The 19,364-nt window shown below is 46.5% G+C and overlaps 1 protein-coding gene across 1 annotated transcript in view; it reads right to left on the bottom strand.

Annotated features, from left to right (window-relative positions):
• Positions 1-5,144: 5,144 nt before the first annotated feature.
• The window catches only part of LOC139046740 (sodium-dependent noradrenaline transporter-like), a 125,428-nt gene continuing 111,208 nt past the window's right edge, over positions 5,145-19,364 (bottom strand). Inside the window, exons 14-15 of the mRNA XM_070532350.1 lie at positions 9,386-9,541; positions 5,145-5,650 (exon numbers count right to left, since the gene is read on the bottom strand). Of these exons, the coding sequence (XP_070388451.1) occupies positions 5,186-5,650; positions 9,386-9,541 (621 nt within the window). The 3' untranslated portion in view covers positions 5,145-5,185. The remainder of the gene's footprint in view (positions 5,651-9,385; positions 9,542-19,364) is intronic.

The following is a 19,364-nucleotide window of genomic DNA, read 5'->3' as shown; positions in this document are numbered from 1 at the left end:
GCAATTTTTCTCAATTATGGTGGCTAGAAAGGGTCGGTGCGGTCAACCCGCCGACTAGGAGCCCGTTACGCAGTTTATATGTGACTCTCAGCGGTAACGTCCGAGTCGCGTAGGAGGTAACCTTATGTAAGTTGCACGGAGGAGCAGCAGTCGAAGCAGCAGACGGAGCAACGCACTCTCTCCTGTTGACTTGTGCGATTTCACTTGTTTATTATGCGCACTGTTGCTCTGTACTGTCTCATGGCGAAATCGGCATGTGCATACCTATAGAAGTGTTACGATTCCGAAATTTAGGAAGCTTCTTTCCTACAGAAAAATAACTGGTAATTCAAAGAAGCGCTGCGTATGTCTAATACTTTGCAAATAGTGCATCTGTCTGTCTGCCTGCGTTCGTTTCGCTCTGATTCCTTGTGGTTACTGTTCTTAGTCGGGTTATCACTTCTATAATGTTACTGTTCAGCGCGAGACGAACTGACCGTGTCCGAATTTTCTCTAATGTTGTCACTGATATGATACGTGAGTGTCTTGTCTGACACTTCCCTAACCAGATACATGCATAAAGCCGATAGTGTTGTCCTTCTGAAAACCACGTATAACTATAGGTTCTCGACGACCGAGAATTGTGCTCGACACTATCGGAATTTAAGTGTTGCTCACCATCCTAGATAAAAGCTCGCACCGTAAAGACTTAGGTTATGAAGTCACAGCTTTGTCAGCATTGTGCCCCCAAACACCACTATAGCGTGACACATGGTGGAGGTGTTTCCTCGTTGCGAAGCTGTGAAAAAAAAATGTGTGCGCTGTGGCGAGCGTGTGATGACGGCAGCATGAAGGACACAGGATGGCGACAGTGGGACGGCTACGCGGGCTCAATGGGGGAGAATATATTTCAGGTAGGCCAGACACTACGACTGCGAAAACAGAGACAGCCAAAGAAATCTAACTCTGTAAAACAAAAGAAAATGCCACTTTCGGGTTTCCTATCGGTAAAACGTCTTTCAATCCTCTGCTGGCGCGGCAACGGTGTTCTTCTTGACAGTTTTTTTTTGTCCTTGTGTTGAGGTCACCTGCGATAGCTATTTCATCGCCGACAGATCTGCAACTGGCATTTGGTCGCAACGAACATAATGGACCAGCAACTTGCGAGGATAGGAAGCGAAGAAAACTGCCAGAAACCTCACCTGCGCGCGGCGCCGCACGAAAAAAAAACATCAATATGCGACATGCGCTGTAGGTGAATTTTTGATTAATTTGAAGCCGCAAATATAATAAAAGAATAAACACGGGTCTCCAGGATATCACCCGTTTAAACGCCTTTGTCTCGCAAAATAGTTAACGAGATTCCTCACGATGCTATGCCCTGAATTGCCGCCCCGTAGCCAGTCTGGTGTTGTTTAGAACTTGGCCAGAATAAGGCCTCGCGATTTCAGTAGTAAACTGCAAATTAAGTTGCGAAAATGGAAAGGTTCGAATTGAATGCAAATAGAAAATAATGACCACGTGGCTCTGCACGCCCACGTTGGTGTCCGCTGGACCTATCGTACGCCTTCCTTCCGCTGATGACCGACAGATGGGGCCTGCGGCGCGTGACCGTGCCAAATTCACCGTTATACGCCAATCGATCCGTTCTCTTTCCAGGCACCAAAGCAGGAATAGCGGGGGTAAAGCAAGAATACAAAGGCACACACAACAAATTTACGAAAGGGAACGTTAAAATAAAGAGAGTGGAATCGACGAAAGAAAAATACAAGCAAAAGCTGTGAATATAAAACGAAAAAAAAATGGAGATCCCACGCACCGTGGCAATTGATGCTATGCAGAGCCTTTTGCACTCAGCTTGCCATCCCGATTTGTTTATAGTTCAGCAAAGCATTAGCAGACGGTATCACGCGTTTGTGTAGAGAGAGAAATTGGGTCTGGCGCGAGCGAGTGCGACGACAGAGGACAGGCGATGACGGTTGCCGCTATCAACAGCGAAGAAAGGGTACAACCGCTTTTGTTGCGACTTGGCCCCATCATGAAAGTATACCGTCTCATGACACACATCGTCCCAAAGCGCTGTCCCCCACGAGGAAGGTACCCGAGAAAGCACGCCGGTCTTAGAGTGTCTCATAGTGTCTCAAAAGACATAGATCCCTGGTTCTCACAGTTCCCATGACGCATGCAAATGGTGCGCAACGCAGTACATGCACGTTCGTATTTAGCCCCGTAACGACGCTGAAGTGGGTATCACATCTGGTGCAGATGGGTGAGGAGATATCGTATATAGTCGAGCCAATACACCTGTTCGCAATGCAACGAGCTCCAATGCAGACGCAGGCGCAGTGTGAAGGCGACCCTAACTATTGACGACGACGGCGCGAGAGCGCGGGGAGGCATCCAAAGCATGCATGGCATTAAGCTTTGCAGAAATTCTCGGAAGTGTTTGTAGCAGTGAAGCGATAGCTTCACTGTGTCAAATTGTGGTGATATCCAATTTTGCATAACGTGATCTTGTATAAGGACGATGATAAGACAATGATGCGGCGATGTTACGACTATAATAATAATAATAATATATGGGGTTTTACGTGCCAAAACCACTTTCTGATTATGAGGCACGCCGTAGTGGGGGACTCCGGAAATTTTGACCACCTGGGGTTCTTTAACGTGCACCCAAATCTAAGTACACGGGTGTTTTCGCATTTCGCCCCCATCGAAATGCGGCCGCCGTGGCCAGGATTCGATCCCGCGACCTCGTGCTCAGCAGCCTAACACCCTAGCCACTGAGCAACCACGGCGGGTGATACGACTATGGTGTAATGCCCAGTTCACACTGAAAAATTGCCAGTCCATGATACCATTGGCGACCAAAAGGTACTGTCGTTACGCTGATAGATGCGAGACCCATTTTAATCACTAGAAGAAAGAATCGTTTGTCATAAGCGAACCATAGCTCAAGATTGCGAGAGAACGGAGGGAATAGGGGCGCAAGCTGCTCTCATCCATCAATTCAAGATGGATGAGAACATAAAATCAAGATAAATAAGAGGTCAACTCGGTGGCCCTTAGGAAGTGCTCGAATCTTTCTACGTAGGATACAGCTTCCTCGTCTCCGTCCTCGCCGCCCCAACTCCCTACCTCCCATCTACCCACGGCGTTTTGCGCGACGGAAGGCAGTGCTCCCCGCTTTCTTTCATTGCGAGCGCCAGCTTGATTGTTTGCGCCTCTTGCATGCTTTCACTCGCACATATAGCATACGACGCGCGGCGACGGTGTTATCGTCCTTGAATTTTGAGGCAAATCTCCATGGAGCGAACTATTGCGACGAATTTGACGTAACCAATAATCCAATAATAATGTGCCTGGTGTTTACAGTGGAAAATGAAATTAATGTTGAAGTGAGAAGGTACGGATGAGGCAGTCGCCGCTAGCGCTTCCAATGCGTGTGCCTTCCTATTATCAGGACTTGCAGAAATAAAGCGGCCGGCCGTGGTTGCTCAGTGGCTATGGTGTTGGGCTGCTATGCACGAGATCGCAGAATCGAATCCCCGTCACGGCTGTCGCATTTCGAAGGGGGCGAAATGCGAAAACACCCCTGTACTTAGATTTAGGTGCACGTTAATGAAACCCAGGTGGTGCCAATATCCGGAGTGCCCCACTACGGCATGCCTCGTAATCAGATCGTGGTTTTGGCACGTGAAGCCCAACAATTTCTTTTCTTTTTTTTGCAGAAATGAGGACAAAGCATGAATTAAAAGCCGTTCACGTCCACGCCAGCGATGATGCAATGAGCATCATTGCTGCCTCACTAAAATTTCAAGTGAAAAGGTCGAGGAAAGTCAAACGAAACCTCAAATGATGGGTGACAGCTTTTCGAATGGCACTTTAGGTCTGTGGGGGGTGAGGGAGGGGGCTTCGGCTTCGCTTGGAGGTGGGAGCTCTGCCTCCTGTCCTCCCGGAAACACCGGAGGGGACTCGGGCCCCTCCGGAGTACCAAACATGTACCTAATTCGTACCAAACATGTCTGCTAGGGTGAAATCCTCGTACAATGCTCTCAACCAAGTGGTTCCAGTGGCCAAGTGAGGCAGAAAACGCTTTTGAACAAAGAAAAACGTGGCTCACGCAAGATACCCTCTTGCCGACGACAACTTGATATCGACAATGCCCCAAAACCTCTCAGCCAATGCAAGCTTCGCTTGGAAAGTAATTCACTGATGATTGCGATACTCCTTAGCGCGAAATTTGTGCACAGCTCTAAGCGTGTTTTCATTTTGCGAATTATTGGCTCGCCGGCAATCTGGCTGTTGCGTTAGATTGGAAGCGGAGCGGAGTGTGGCGCCACCGCCTCGCCAAATGGGGGATCGCGAGAGGCAGCGCGTGGATGGCGCGTTGGCGCGATTCATAGCAACGCCGTGTTTCCCTACGTGGTACCGGAAGACGCGGTCTCCTCGTGCCATCGGTGAACAATGGAAACATCCGGCACGCCGTAGTGGTCCTCACCGCAGCGTCCGTCTCGCAAAGCACTATGCTTTCCTCATACTTTCGCCCTAACCTATTCATTCGTTTTCCGCCACATGCTTCGGCCGCACCTTCTTCCTCCGCTTTGCTCCTCAAGCTTTGCTATTGCTCTGAAAAAATTGTTAGGAGGCAGCAGTGTCAATGTCAATCATATCGCCACCGGCACAACTCATTTATATCGTGTTTCGAATTTTGCGCAGGATAAACAGGAAGCACGGGCCTTTCACTGATTCTCCCTGCAATAGCCAATGCTAAACGTATCACAGCATAACATGTCTATAGAATATTTATTTTGATAATGTTCATATTTTTCCTGCCATCCTTTTTCGTGTTTTGTATTTTTGTATCGTAAGTCGCTCCACCCTTCGTTCAAGTCTGTTTCTCTTCCTTTCTGTGTTGAATTTACGTTGCGTTTTCTAGTTTGTGAGCAGTCGTTGTCATAGTGTTCCATTTATATCTATTGTTTGTTTTATCGCGTAAGTTGTCTTGTGGGCTATACGGTTTGATGAGCAACGAAAATGATTGCCGGACAAGGCGGCTTCTTCAGCAATTGCTACGCGATGTCGTTTCCAGTGTACGGATCAGAGGTTAACCCTTATGTAAGTGTGAAATGAACGCTACAAAAGAAAGAGACGCAACCGTCTAAGGAAAACTGCAGCGCCAAATGCCCCAATCTGACTTCATTCACCGATCTAGTTGTTTGACGGGCTTCTCCTGATTACTGGAAGATGCGGAGTCTTTCTCGTCACGAAACGTTGCCGCCGTGCTGGGATCTGCTCCCGTGGACGTGGCGAATGCCTCTGGCAAGGCTGAATGCTGTTCTTCGTCTTCGGTGGCACTGGGACGCGTAGCTGGGTCGTCAAGCGCATGCGCAGAGGGCCACACAGTGACGCTATCTTTCCCACGCATTTCGATTTCAGGTGGAGCGCAAGGACTAGGTGACGGAGCTATGTCAACTGCGTACTGCTCGCCCTGCCGTCCGGATGATGCCATGGTTAAGGCAGTGTCCGTCTGTGGCTGTTGCGAAAGATGGCGCGACTTTTTATGGGGCAGTGCGTTGCGACGGGCTAGGAATGTTAGGTAGCGCTCGTAAACCGCCGGTTCCTTGGGACCAAAGCCTGACTGCGGCTCCATTGCCAAGTATAGGTCCTGCGACGTGAAGGCAAGTAAATGATTATTGTGATGCATTTGCAGCAGAGCTACATAGTATAGTTCAATGAACGCTAGCAGTTGGGCTACTTGGGTTTTCTTTGCCTTTAGCGCTGTTATTCGCGCTATTTGCTAAATACTGCTATTGCCTTGGTTGGACAGCTAAACCTGAGACTTTTTGTGATGTTCAAACACACACGCACATATGCACAAACACACGCACACACATACAAAACGCTTATATATACAGAATGCATACAAAACACATGCAAAAAGAAAAACACCTTATGTAATACCCTCTAATGGGGTCTTTATGGTAAATAAACCATATGAAATGAAAGTAGTGTTTCTTTTTTTCAGAGGAACTCCTAGGCGAGAGACGGAAACATTACGGCTTTGAACTTGATTTGTAAAGTCTAAACTGCTCCTAGAAACGATTTTAGTAGTGCCTCGAGGGCAATTTAGCAGACAAATTTGGAAGCATCACATTTTATTGTACTGCTCATTGATTACAAAGGTTAGGTTAAGAAATCTTGAATATCGTACTCAATTCAAGATAAGCAAGTACTGTGCTTCAGTGCATGAAACGACGTTTTGTTAACAAATTAAATGGAACGCCAATGCATTTCGCTGTAGTGTTCGGGAATTGAAATCTCGAAAGTGGTGTTATTTTGAAAATCCGTTCCAAGTGGATCCGCCTTGCGAACTCCACGGTTAGAATTTGCAACTTTCAATATGGACCATTATGTTTTAATTAAACACCTAATTAGTGTGTTTTGATTAATTAGTTGGTTTTGCATCTCACTTTGCTTGTGCAAGTATTGTCCGCCGCTTCGAGTAGACAAGTTCACGCACTAGAATCTTCCACAGGCGACTTTTAAAGATTGTTGGAAGTGTTCAATGCAACATCGTGCGTATATATAAAGATAAATAAATAAATATATATATATATACGCAGTGCTACTGCGATGAACTTTCGTAATTTTTAAAGGTCTGTGGAAGATAGCACGTCCTCTTCCATGAGCCACGAGTTATTCTACTCGAAGAGGCGGGCATTACCCTCGCAGAGAAATAGAACTGCGTATTCAATTATACATTTATATGTGCCAACCTGCTACGCGATATTTGTGGTTATGAAGGCCGTAATGGATTTATCTGTGACTGTCCATGGTACTTCGTTACAATGTAAACGCAACATCCAGTGTACAGAATGCAGGCTTGTCCTCATGGCATCTTTCTGTGCCCCGTGACCTGCTTATGCACAGTACCCATGCACACTGTTAAATGAATTATCCAGTCCCGCTGTTGTGGTCGCAAGTTGGGCTGGCTAAAACTAATTGTTAGATTACAGAAATAGCTAAGAAAGTCGGCAAAGGGACAATCGCAGCCATAAATCAGTTGATAGGGCATCGCACGCATTCCGTGGAGTTTGTGTCGGACTCTCACGGGAGGCGTGTTGCGTTTTCTTCTATTCGTTCTACATAAGAAGGTTAGGCGTTTCGAGAATTCAGCTGTGGCCCATCAGCGTTTCTGTACTTCAATACATTAGGTCTTGTACGCTAGGTTATTATATGTACATACATATTGATACATTTAAGGAATATAAGCAACACACATACATACATACATACACATACATACATACATACATACATACATACATACATACATACATACATACATACATACATACATACATACATACATACATACATACATACATACATACATACATACATACATACATACATACATACATACATACAAGTCATTCTATATTATTCAGCCTACACCGAACCATAGCGTCGCCCCACTGTCAACAAATTACAGCGCATGCGCGGTTGAGGGGCACGTACAATTTTAAACAATGGGTGCCTCTTTGTGAGCAACTCGGCTCATTTCTTTGGAACCAAATGTGGTGACTCCAAGGTATCAGAAATACGGGATGATCATTTTTAGGTTCCCCGGAATTTTAAAATATCGCCTCTTCCAGATCACATAATTCTAGTCCTTGAGCTGGATAATTCGGATAATGCGTACATTACTTGCGCGACGAATCGAAACACACATCCAACTAATTAAAAAGGTTAGTAAATAACTTCTTAATTCCTTACTGTACGGAACATTGCAATTTACGAGTTGCAGCCGATGAGTTCGCAAGGCGTATCCACTTGGAATGAACTTCCAGAGCGGCACGAATTCGGAGACACGCGCCATCAAACTCGCCGTTCACATCCACTGTTGTTTCACCTACTTTTTAAGAAAAGGGTCTTTTATGTATTGATGCACAAAGCTATGTGGAACGCCCATGCATTTCACCCCACACTTTGTGAAATAACACCTCGAATATGGGTCAGCCAGAGACTTTATTATAAGTGCATACGTCTTGCAAACTCACCAGCTGCAATTCAGTAATTTGAGTGGTTGCGTAAATAAGTAATTAAGAAGTAAATTTGTACGTTTTTGCGAATCATTTGAATATGTGCTTCGATTTCTCCTGTCAGCATTGTCCGCCTCATCAAATAATCTAACTGAAGGAGAAGAACTACGTTATCTCCCACCGTCCATTTTCAAAGATTGTGGGTGACCTAAAAATGATCACCTCGTATCTGAGAGCTGACGTGAGAAGCGTGCAGAATGAACACGGAACTTCTCGCAATTATGTCAAGGAACGGTGAAGCGTCAATAAATGAGACATATCATACTCAGTCCAAGAATCGCTTGTTTGGTGTATTTTTGGCAATTTTTATGAACAGACAACTCACTCGCGTTCCACTTGCTTACTGCCTGCTGTCAATTTTGCTGTTGTGTCTCTTACCTATTAAGTTAATCTCTTGCTGGCGTAGAAAATCGGTATCTGACGTATTTTACTTGGCTGCTGCGTACGCGTTTGCTTTCTCTTTATCACTCTGCTACGATCTTTAGAAGAGGGTCCCCCAGTTCAATGAGTTAACCCGCGATCATTTAAGCCAGAGCATGTCAAAATAGACACGAAAGATGCAAGTATGGTAGTTCAATAGCGCATGTATTTTCACTGGAAGAACTTTAGAAACAATACTTTCAAGGTCAGCTTATTTTTGCACTGCGGAGGTTATGCGAAACATTACTCTGGATATTTTAATGAAGAGAACACCTAGGCTCTATTGATTTTTGAATATAAAAATTTGTCTAGACTAAATTGTCGACACCAATGTTTAGCTATGACGTAACTCTGGGCTCGCCGCATCCGAGGATGCATCCGCATCCGCATCCGAGTTGAAGAATAAAAAACCAGCTATTTGTGCGAGCTTCACGTGTGAAGCTTCCGCTCGTATATGAAAAAATTAATTTGGCGCAGATGCTTCCAGAAATGTGCATTATCTTAAACTAGGCTCTTGCGTGGTCCAATACGTCGTCGCAGTTCGCCTGGAGCGAAAGCAGCTGATAAACGGATATTAGTGTAACCGCAACCCTAACACGAAGTCCTTATACTCTTTTCACAGTATCACAACTATAAGAAAAAGAAACGCAAAATGAACTTCAAAAATATTCATAAACTATACGTTTATCAGACTAAGGCTCTGAATGTTATACCGTAACATAGATGGTATTGCCTGTACAATATTTGGCTCTGCACAGGTATTTTGTTTCCTTTTGGAAAAGTGGATGTACTGGGCGAAATGATAAAAAGTAAACATGATTATTGAGGGAAGCAGCAAAAGAGGCGAGGATGCAAGCAACTTTATGCATACTCACGTAGTTATTTTCGGCCAAAGTGAGAAGGACAAAGGCTCCTATGAGAACCACGACGACGCCGAAAACACCCATCTCGGTCATAATCGCCCAGTCCGGATATAGCGTACTATCGGGGCTCATTTGTATTCTGGCCAGAAGAGACGCCAAGCCTATGATCTGCGAAAAGAGTTGAGTGGTATCACAGTTTCCGTGTGCCACTAGTTTACGAAATCAGCAAAATAGCATTTTAAATTTCGCTGCTCGAGCGAGGCTTGCTGTCTGCAGCGAGGTATTCCCACTCGTTAGTGTCACGAGAGATGCTCAGTAGTTGCGCTAAACCTTAAGCCTATTCATTACTGAATCACCGCACAAGGGTGAGGAGGTTTGGTGTAACAGTAGTAGGGAAGCAAAAAGGCAAACGGAAGTGAGCCCGTGCACTAACAAACAGCACAGCTACATCATCTTCATCATCATCATCATCAGCCTAGTTACGCACGCTGCAGGGCAATGGCCTCTCCCCTACTTCTCCAACTACCCCGGTCATGTACTAATTGTGGTCTTGTTGTCCCGGCAAACGTTTTAATGTCATCCGCCCACCTAACTTTCTGCCGCCCCCTGCTAAGCTTCCTTTCCCTTGGAATCCAGTCCGTAACCCTTAATGCCCATCTGTTATCTTCCCTCCTCATTACATGTCCGTCCCATTCCCATTTCTTTTTCTTGATTTCAACTAAGATGTCATTTACCCGCGTTTGTTCCCTCACCCAATCTCCTCTTTTCTTATTCCTTAACGTTACACCCATCATTCTTCTTTCCATCGCTCGTTGCGTCGTCCTCAATTTCAGCAGAACCCTTTTCGTAAGCCTCCAGGTTTCTGCCCCATACGTGAGTACTGGTAACATACAGCTGTTATACACTTTCCTCTTGAGGGATAGTGGCAACCTGCTGTTCATGATTTGAGAATGCCTGCCAAACGCACCCCAGCTCATTATTATTCTTCTGCTTGTTTCAGTCTCATGATCCCGATCCGTGGTCACTACCTGCCCTAAGTAGATGGATTCCCTTACCCCTTCCAGTGCCTCGCTACCTTTCGTAAACTGCTATTCTCCTCCGAGACTGTTATATGAAATATTCTAAATCGCAGGCTAACTAATGTAACCTGCCCTTGATTCACATAGAGAACGGCTCACGCACTGACTCAAATCAGTTTTCGCATAAAATCGCATCTACGTTGCTTCATGCTTTAAAGAGTTCTTACACAACCATATTATATCAAGAAGTAAAGAGGGCCTTTTCACTGACTGTGCCCATTTGTTCAGAATATTTCACGAGATGACGTCTGCTTTTAATTTCATTGTTCTGCTTTGAATCCTGTCTTTAATTTTGCGATCCCAGTGAGTCAAAAGACGAGCGCCCTCTCACTATTATCACATTCGGTAACCAAAAGTCACTGTGCGATAGTTCTTTTTCACTACAGACTAGAAAAGATTTAGTTGGATCTGAGGGCGTATAAGAGCTTTGGAAAGAAAAACCGGCTGGTATTAAAGATGACCATGTGAAGCAAACAGACAACGAAGTCAGGGAAAGGATGTCAAAAATAATCTCCTTTTTATAACATGTGATACGCAGAAGTAAAAAGGAAACGGAAATAATTGCTGATGAAAGGACAACTTGCCGCAGGATGCGAAATAGAGCCACATCTTCCGCGTAACTCGCCCGGTGATTTACCGTGAGGCTATCGTGCACGGTAACAGGTTGACCATGAACTTCATGGGGCACCCCTCTATATGTACAAGATTTGCCATCGAATTTTTCGTACGAAGGCTTCGCAGCCGCAGCCATGGCCGTCAACGCGGCTGGCTAATACCAGCAGGGCTAAATTTGGTGCCATAAATAAATACTGAATAACATTAACGGGAGAATGGCTGGCGTGGTGCCATAATTGTAAAGCGCCTCAGGCATACTGCTGAAAATACGAGTTTGTCTCTTACTTGCGCCAAGCCCTTATTTCGCCCACTTTACCATTTGCCCAGTTTTCTCGACATCTAAACGCAAAATAAGAGTTTATTCCGGCCAGGCCTTCCTTGATTTATTCCCTGTTTGCTACCCTTAGTTGTAGTGAAAAACTACTCGAGCCAAACGCAACGCCTTATCTTCGGTGTCAGGGATTTGTAGAAAATGCGAATAACGTGACACAGGATTCAAGCGATAAGAACACGAGAGTATGCATCGCGCATGATGTGGAACAAGACAATAAACGTTCATAACCGTTATACCACGTGTCCCAGGTAACCTGTGTCAAAATTTAAAAATATGCAAGTGCCAATTATCAGACAGAACGAGGGTAGTGTTATTCTTTGATGTTGCTGCGAAAAACTCAGGTTATTTTTTTTAACTTCACCAAATTCCAGGATTAGTTTTTACTAACTAACCAACCTCTCAAATGCTGCATTCAAAGCAAAAGTGTCACTGCAATGAACAATGCAATAATGAACCATCATGAAGAATTCCTGATAGAGATTTCTGGCGCTCAGTGCGTACTACAAGTGTATTTGCAAGCCAGAAATAAAGCCTGGGAGATGCAAAAAAAAAACCTAACGTGTGAATAGTAGCGCGGCACTGTTTTGTATTCAACGGATTCCACTATTTCGTAGACCAGGGATATCTGCCGCCCTAGGAGCGTCTTCCTTCCGCCGATACTATTTCCGTGTCAACGATACCTCCGATCAATAGCTTACGCTCACGTAAGGAGGAATCCCGAAGGACTCAAGTCTTGCATTTGCCGGTCCTGCTAAATGGATTGCCTACTAATACAGTCCGGTTTAAATTTTCACTTATTCTTATTTTTAAAAGAATGCATCATTTAGATATCTGACATCTTACATACCAGTTTAACAATACGCGTGTTACGATATGCAAAAGAAACGAGCAGACTCCATTAAGCTGCTTAAGTGTTTACGGCAAAAGCGACTTTGCACATATGGTAATGCCAAGTTACAGAGGTATTGGGACAAGTACATTGGCAAGATACGATTTTGTAATCGTTAACAAGTTGTTGGATATCTCGCAACGAGCCTTCGATGGCTATTCATTCCTACCTTGAACGACAAGACTGCTGTGTGACTGTCATGGCTTAAGTGCGCGAATGTTGCTTGAGATGCGAATTGGTAGAGAAGAGAAAAGAAAGATAACGGGATACGCGGTTATGAAGTACATGAAGAACGGCCTAATGAAGTAAATGACGCCGAACACTCTAGGATGGAACGAACGAGCGAAGACACAAAGTATCAAGAACACTACAGTCAACTGGATACTGACATAAAGTCTGAAAAATGAAGAGAGGAAAGAGTGATTAAAACAGAAGCAGCGCAAAACCAGCCGAAGGGTTGGGAAGGCGCTGCCGCTGCAAAGGGCACGGAGAAATCTATCGGGCTCTACGGCGTCGCGACTCCAACCGAGCCAGGGCGGTCCCCTCTGTGGCAACTACGACCTCCTCCTCGCCAACTCTACTGGAACTGGTATGCCTGACATGATTACCTGGCCTTCGCCATGCGGCAACCGAGCCACACTACAAGATTCATCGCGTCGATTTGTCTGCTGGCGCCGCCTAAGCAGCAGGGGCTCCACCCATCGCTTATTATCACCTTCGGTGCCAAGGCTTACGCTTAGCGCTGTACTGTATCAGAACCTTGGATGAGATGATGATGACTTTCTGGTTCTGAGTTACTATTGTGTGCCACTAAACTATATGTACTGGTCTCCCCTTTTCTCGTATGCTGTGGGGTGCAATATGGCTTTTTTTTTTGTTTCCGCATACTAAAACGCCTTCATATTCTGACGTCGCATTTAGGCTTTGTCGAAGTAGTGACACCTATGCCCAATGTACCTCGACACAAATGTTTTCAATGCCTCGGAATAAAAGATTAGTGGGTCGGAAAATTCCATGTGAGGCCCGAAGACACTGCTCCAAATTCAGGGCGACAAACCGCAGCTTAAGCCCACTGTGACTGCGGTTGATGGCTGCCATCCGGAAAACACTGACACAAGGATTCATTGTCCGCGACAAGAATCGGCGCGCCGGAGGAAACCTTTCTACGAGCCCGTCTACTTTCGCCGTTAGCCATAAGTCTTACGTATAAAGGAGGCCTTAAGAAGAAGCTTTAGCTCGGGCCCAACTCGGACGCGGCCTATTCGAATACATGTAAAACGCGAAAACGTTTTTATGAGATGACCCCTGAACCGATTTTAACGAAATTTATTGCATTTGAAAGGGAAAATTATATGCTAGTGACTGTTTGCCGCGGAATTTCCCTTTACGTTTTGAATTTTCTTACAAAGATTTTCAAAAATGTGAAAGTTCGAAAAAAAATAGAAGCACGACGTTTACAAGTTCATAGCTCGGCATGAAAAACAGATATCTCGGCTCTGTAAACGGTATCCATTAGATCATTGAAAGCGGACAAAATTGATACCTAATTTGATATCTTCTGTGAATTGGTTACGTTGTTTACATGGGTACTGCAAAGGCTATATTTCCGCACTACTAAATATTTGAAATTCATGTGCAGCATATCCATTTAGTCCGCTTAAATGTAATATTAGATGCAATTCACAGATTTGTATTACCAATTTTCGTTGCTTAGTTACAGCGTTGTAAACTTGATAGTTTTGTTTTTTGAAAATTTTCGAATTTAGCCAATTTTCAATAAAAAATTGACGACCTAAATAAAACATCCGAAACCAACAGTCACTATATTTTAAGTTTTTCTTTCAAATGCAACAAACCTTGTCACATTTGGTGCAGTGGTTGCCGAGAAAAACTAATTCTCCTTTTACAAGTATTTAGATAGGAGCACTCGAGCTAAAGCTTCCTCTTAAACGTAGGACAGGCATGGGCAAGACTATACTAAAAGGGGGACAGCAAGCAGTATGGGACGTCCTGGTATGCAAACGACCAGTGACAATGAGCAAGGTGAGTAAAGGGAAACTGAAACGAGAGTAGGTGCCACTGGTGCATTAATTACGCATGCACTCGCTGCCGTGCTCCCTCCGCTGAATGTTGATACCAAACAGCCGCTACAGTGTGGCTGCACTGAAGAAAAGGAAGCCGACCTGTTGTCAAGTGATGCAAAGTCGCCATCTTGGTCTCTGTTGGCTTAGGTCTAAATGTATTGTAAATAGCTCTGTGCATCAGCTACACATAGCCTAATTGGGTGGAGGCGGATGATCCCCGTAGCCGCCATGGCCCTTCGCATAGGTCACAACGCCGACAATGATACTTCGGCTCTTGCTTGCGGCACTTCATCTCGCAAGCCTCTATGCGTGATGCCACGTCCTACATCTCCATTTCACCCTGTCGTGTACCTGGCGTTTTCACCGGAGTCGGCAGTCCTGATGTTGACGAGTGTTTCTACTTGTACTAACGTGTCAGCACCAGTTATAGGTGGGATCGAGTTATTATGTTTTTCTAGCTCAACTGCACTCCACGGTCGTGGATTCCAGTGTCACGAAGGGGAGGTCACGAGTGCACATCCCTTCAAAGAGAACTCCGTGGCCTTCTTGTCAATTCGTTTGGTCACCAACTCAATGCAAAGAAGGCCCTTCCCGCACGTGTACAGACGTCGAACGAGTCCTACGGGTCACACATTCTTGACGTCTTGGCCCTTCATAGCAAGGCCGACCTAAACGTGCTGGTGGACGATAAGGTTAGCCACGTCCCCAAAGGCATTACTCACGACGCGTTCAATCTACTGGTGTTTAGCAATGTCACCCGGATTCATATGATCTTCAAGAAATGCCACCGCCTCGAGCATGCTAAAAGCCGCCGCGTATTGCCACACATCACGCGCCTTCCCAACATAACCGCTGCGTCATCTTGTGATGACCTCTTTCACCGACCCTCATGACAACTTAACCTGCTTCATTCGTCGTGAGGTCGAAGCAGCACAACCAGCATCCGCTTCATTCCAGTCATCTGATCCTTCTGCGGTGAAGATCCCCTTGATACAGGCGGTCGTCCGCCAGGAATTGTCAAACGTCGGTCTTCACTTCGTTCGTCCCGGGTGCTATGTAGCTCTTTATCCACCCATCTTTCTACTTATGGACAACGCAACCCACTCGAATGGCGCACCCTTGATTACAAGCCGATGTTATTTAGCTGTAGACGCATCGGGTATACCACTCCCCACCGCCCCACCTGCTAGACTTCGCCGACATGCTATTCTTTAGCCGCCCACCCTCGTCCCTATAGTTTGCCCTTTGCGATCGCGTGGTCTATGCCCAACCCTTAACCTGACCCTGCGATACCTTTGACGAGGCCCCACTAAGCCTGCTTTCCTTCTCCATCCCGCCGTTAATCTTGTTCGCCTCCATCATGACGTGCTCCTCCGATCTATTCTCAGCAACCCCAATAAGAAAACTAGGCAGTGCAGCTTCGGGAGGTGAAGCTACATTGACGACATTGGTACACAATCCTCGCTTGACCGTACCCACGAACCAGAATCTTCTGGACGATCTGGTAGATAATGTTCCTGTGTGCACGTTGATCGCCACCGGGGCACATGTGTCCTTTATGTGTGCTGTTCTTCGCCGTCCACTCATTAAAGTTCTGAAGCCTGCCCCACACAGAGCCATACAAGTCGCTGACGGAGGACTGTCGCTATTGTTGGCATGTGCTCTAGCCATGTCACGAGGAACGAGGAACGCTACGAGGAACGCCGTCGTTTTCTTCCTCGTCATCGAGCGTTCTCCTCACGGACTCACTCTTCGTATGGACTTTCTCGCCCGTCTTTCTGCTCTCATCGACTGTTCGGTCGGCCCACTTCATCTTGACTTGCGTCTTCTTGCCGACTCTTGTTTACCCGCCTTAAATAAACTTAGGCCGCATGGATTTGATTTCACTTCCGTCTAAATCTGTGACATACGTCGACTTGTTTTGCACACCAGCTGTACATGACGGCAAAAACATGGTCGCACCAATTGTGCCCGTTATGCCTACACATAGTGTTGCCGTTCCGCACACTCTGCTGACAATTACTGCTAACCACACCTGCATTCACTTTGTCAGTTCCGCGCTAACCACACAAGTACTCCCACGAGGGATTTCATTGGCTGACTTTAGCACTCTGCATGATTGTCAGCTCGAGCCCTTCACAGGCGAAGAAACTTGTGGCTCCGCCGGCACGGTGATGTCATCCCACGCCAGTGGTGTCGACATTCAGAATATGGTTTCCTTTGACCTTACACCTGCTCGAGCTGAAGCCCTCTGCCGCGCTATTTAAGTCTATTGCGATATTTTTTTTGTTACTTTGACAATCGACTCCTCGGCTAAACGTCCCTCGTTACCCATCGCTTAACTACTGGGGATGCGAACCCTATTCACCGACATTAATATTGTGTTGCCAGGTCGGTACGAACAGTTGTCCAACAGGAAGGAAAACAGACGCTTGCGTAGGATATTGCAGAGCCTTCCTGTAGAGTCTGGTGTTCTCCCATGTTCTCTGTCAAAAAGAAGAATGGAACGTGGCGTTTTTGTGTAGGTTAGCGCCACCTGAACAAAATCACTAAAAAGGACCTTTACCCTTTACACGTAATGATGATACTCTAGACTGTCCGTATGGCGCTACCCGCATTTCTTCCGTCAATCTGTAGTCCGGCTACTGGCAGATTGCCGCCGACGACATGGACCAACAGAAAGTTGCATTTGTTACCTCTGACGGTCTTTATCACTTCTAGGTAACGCCTTGCACGCTCTGTAACGGGCCAACTAGCTCAGAACTAATGGACTTTCTACTTCAGAGCTTCAAGTGGTCCACCTGTTTGTGCTATCTGGACGACTTGATAGTTTTCTCGCCCACATCTGACACCCATCTCGACCGCTTCTGAAGCATTGTTCACGTGTTCCCCTGGGCGGTCTACAGTTGAAATGTCTGAAATTTGACTTCGCTTTCCGCCAAATCACCGTCCTTGGACACCTTGTGGATGGAAGAGGCATACGACTTGACTGGGACGAAATTCGCGCCGTTACGAACTTTCCTGTCGTAAAGTCTAAAAAAGACATTCGCAGTTTCGTAGGGCTGTGCTCCTATTTCTGGCGCTTTGTAAAAGATTTCGCGACCATAGCACTGCCCTTTACTGAGCTATTGAAGAATGGCGTCCCGTTTTCTTGGAGTCCCGATTATGTCGCATCTTTTTCTTATCTCACTACTCCACTTACCACGCCTCCTATCCTGGGCCACGTTGACACATCTGCCTCAACGGAAGTTCGAGCCCGTTGTCACGACAAGGAAGAGTGTTATTGCAACGCTAGTATAGACAAGATCAGGTTACAGTCTATGGGAGCCTGCTTCTATCACTCGCCGAGCGCAATTATTCAATCACAAGCGCGATTGCTTAGCTCTTGTGCGGGCAGTTGCGAAATTTCAGCCATACTCGTACTGACGTCCATTTTGTGTCATCACGGATCACCACAATCTCTGCTGGCTATCCTCGCTCAAGACCCCATGGGACGGCTTGGTCGCTCGGCTTTTCGACTGGAAGAGTATAGCTCCTGACTCGTATATAAGACCGGACCCTTGCACCAGCATGCAGATTGTTTGTCTGGCTACCTCGTGGAAGAACCGGCAGATGTGGACACTATCGCTTCTGTTTTCTCTGTGTCAGAGTTGCTTCAAATCAGCAACGAGCAATGCCTCGATCTTTCTTTACGAGCCGGGGGCGCCTCCGATTGTTTATCGTGAACGAGGGGACATTGCACCACCGTAATTTTTAGCCCAGCGACCCTTACTTGTGCTCATTATCCGTCACACTTGCGTTCGAATGTCCTCCGCCAAATTCATTAGGGTCCCTTGGCTAGGCACTTGAGAGTCTCGCACACATACGGCCGTGTACGCCGCCACTACTTTTGGACTGGTCTCGCCCGCTCCGTGCGACGTTACGTTGCCGCTTGTGAGTCCTGTCAGCGCCGGAAGAACACATCCGCGCTTCCAGCTGGATGTCCCCAGCCAATCGACGTCCCACCAAAACCCTTTTTCTGAGTTGGTGTAGACCTACTCAGTTCGTTTCCCATTTCGGGCTCCGAAAATAAAATGGACGCCGTCGTTACCGATTAGGCTACGCGGACGCTATCACAAGAGCCTTCCCGAAAACTTGCGCTACTGACGTCGCTGACTTTGATCTCTACCGCATCATTTTAATGCAGGGTGCTCCACGCCAATGCGCGACTCCGCGACTAAGTTACCACGGCCGTAGCTTCCTCTCAGCATTCGTCGAATACAACTTCTGCTCCTGCTCGACAAAGCACAAATTCAGCACGTCGTACCAACAGCAGACGAACGGCCTCATGGAGCACCTCAACCGGACAATCACCGACAAGCTATAGAAGTACGCTGAGGCCGACGACCACGAGTGGGATCTTCATTTATCATATGTTACGTTCGTGTATATTCCATAGCTTCATGACACCGCCGGCTATTCCCCAATCTATCTCCTATACGTCCGGGAAATCGCTTTGCCCTTGGAGACCCTGCTGTCCTCACCCGCGCGTTCTGCTACTGAATACGCCCGCGGTGCTATCGCAAACGCTGACCACGTCCAGCAACTTGCCCGCTCCCGTTTACAGGCCTCACAGGAGCATCAGAGACGCGTCTATGACTGCCACCATCGCGACCTGCACTTTTCTCCGGGTTCGCTGGTGCTTCTCTGGTTACCCATCCGCCGCGTGGCCCTTGCCGACAATCTTCTGTCGCGTTGCACTGGGCCATACCATGTGGTGCGACAAGTCAGCGATGTCACATATGAAATCCTCACCGCCGGCACCTTATCGTGATCAGCAGCGAGATCAAAGACATATCACACACCTTTCACATCGAATATGCATCTTAAGCATTGGTTTGGTACCCCTACTGCCGGAGGTGATGATACGGAGCAGCCGACATTGTGTGGCTGCAATGAAGAGGAGGAAGACCACATGTTCCCGTTTGATATATGATCGCCATATATATTG

This window comes from Dermacentor albipictus, chromosome 1 (assembly GCF_038994185.2).
Source record: "Dermacentor albipictus isolate Rhodes 1998 colony chromosome 1, USDA_Dalb.pri_finalv2, whole genome shotgun sequence".
NCBI classification, from domain to species: Eukaryota; Metazoa; Arthropoda; class Arachnida; order Ixodida; family Ixodidae; genus Dermacentor; species Dermacentor albipictus.
The sequence above is the reverse complement of the archived record's forward strand: the minus strand, read 5'-3'. Positions and strand labels throughout refer to the sequence as shown.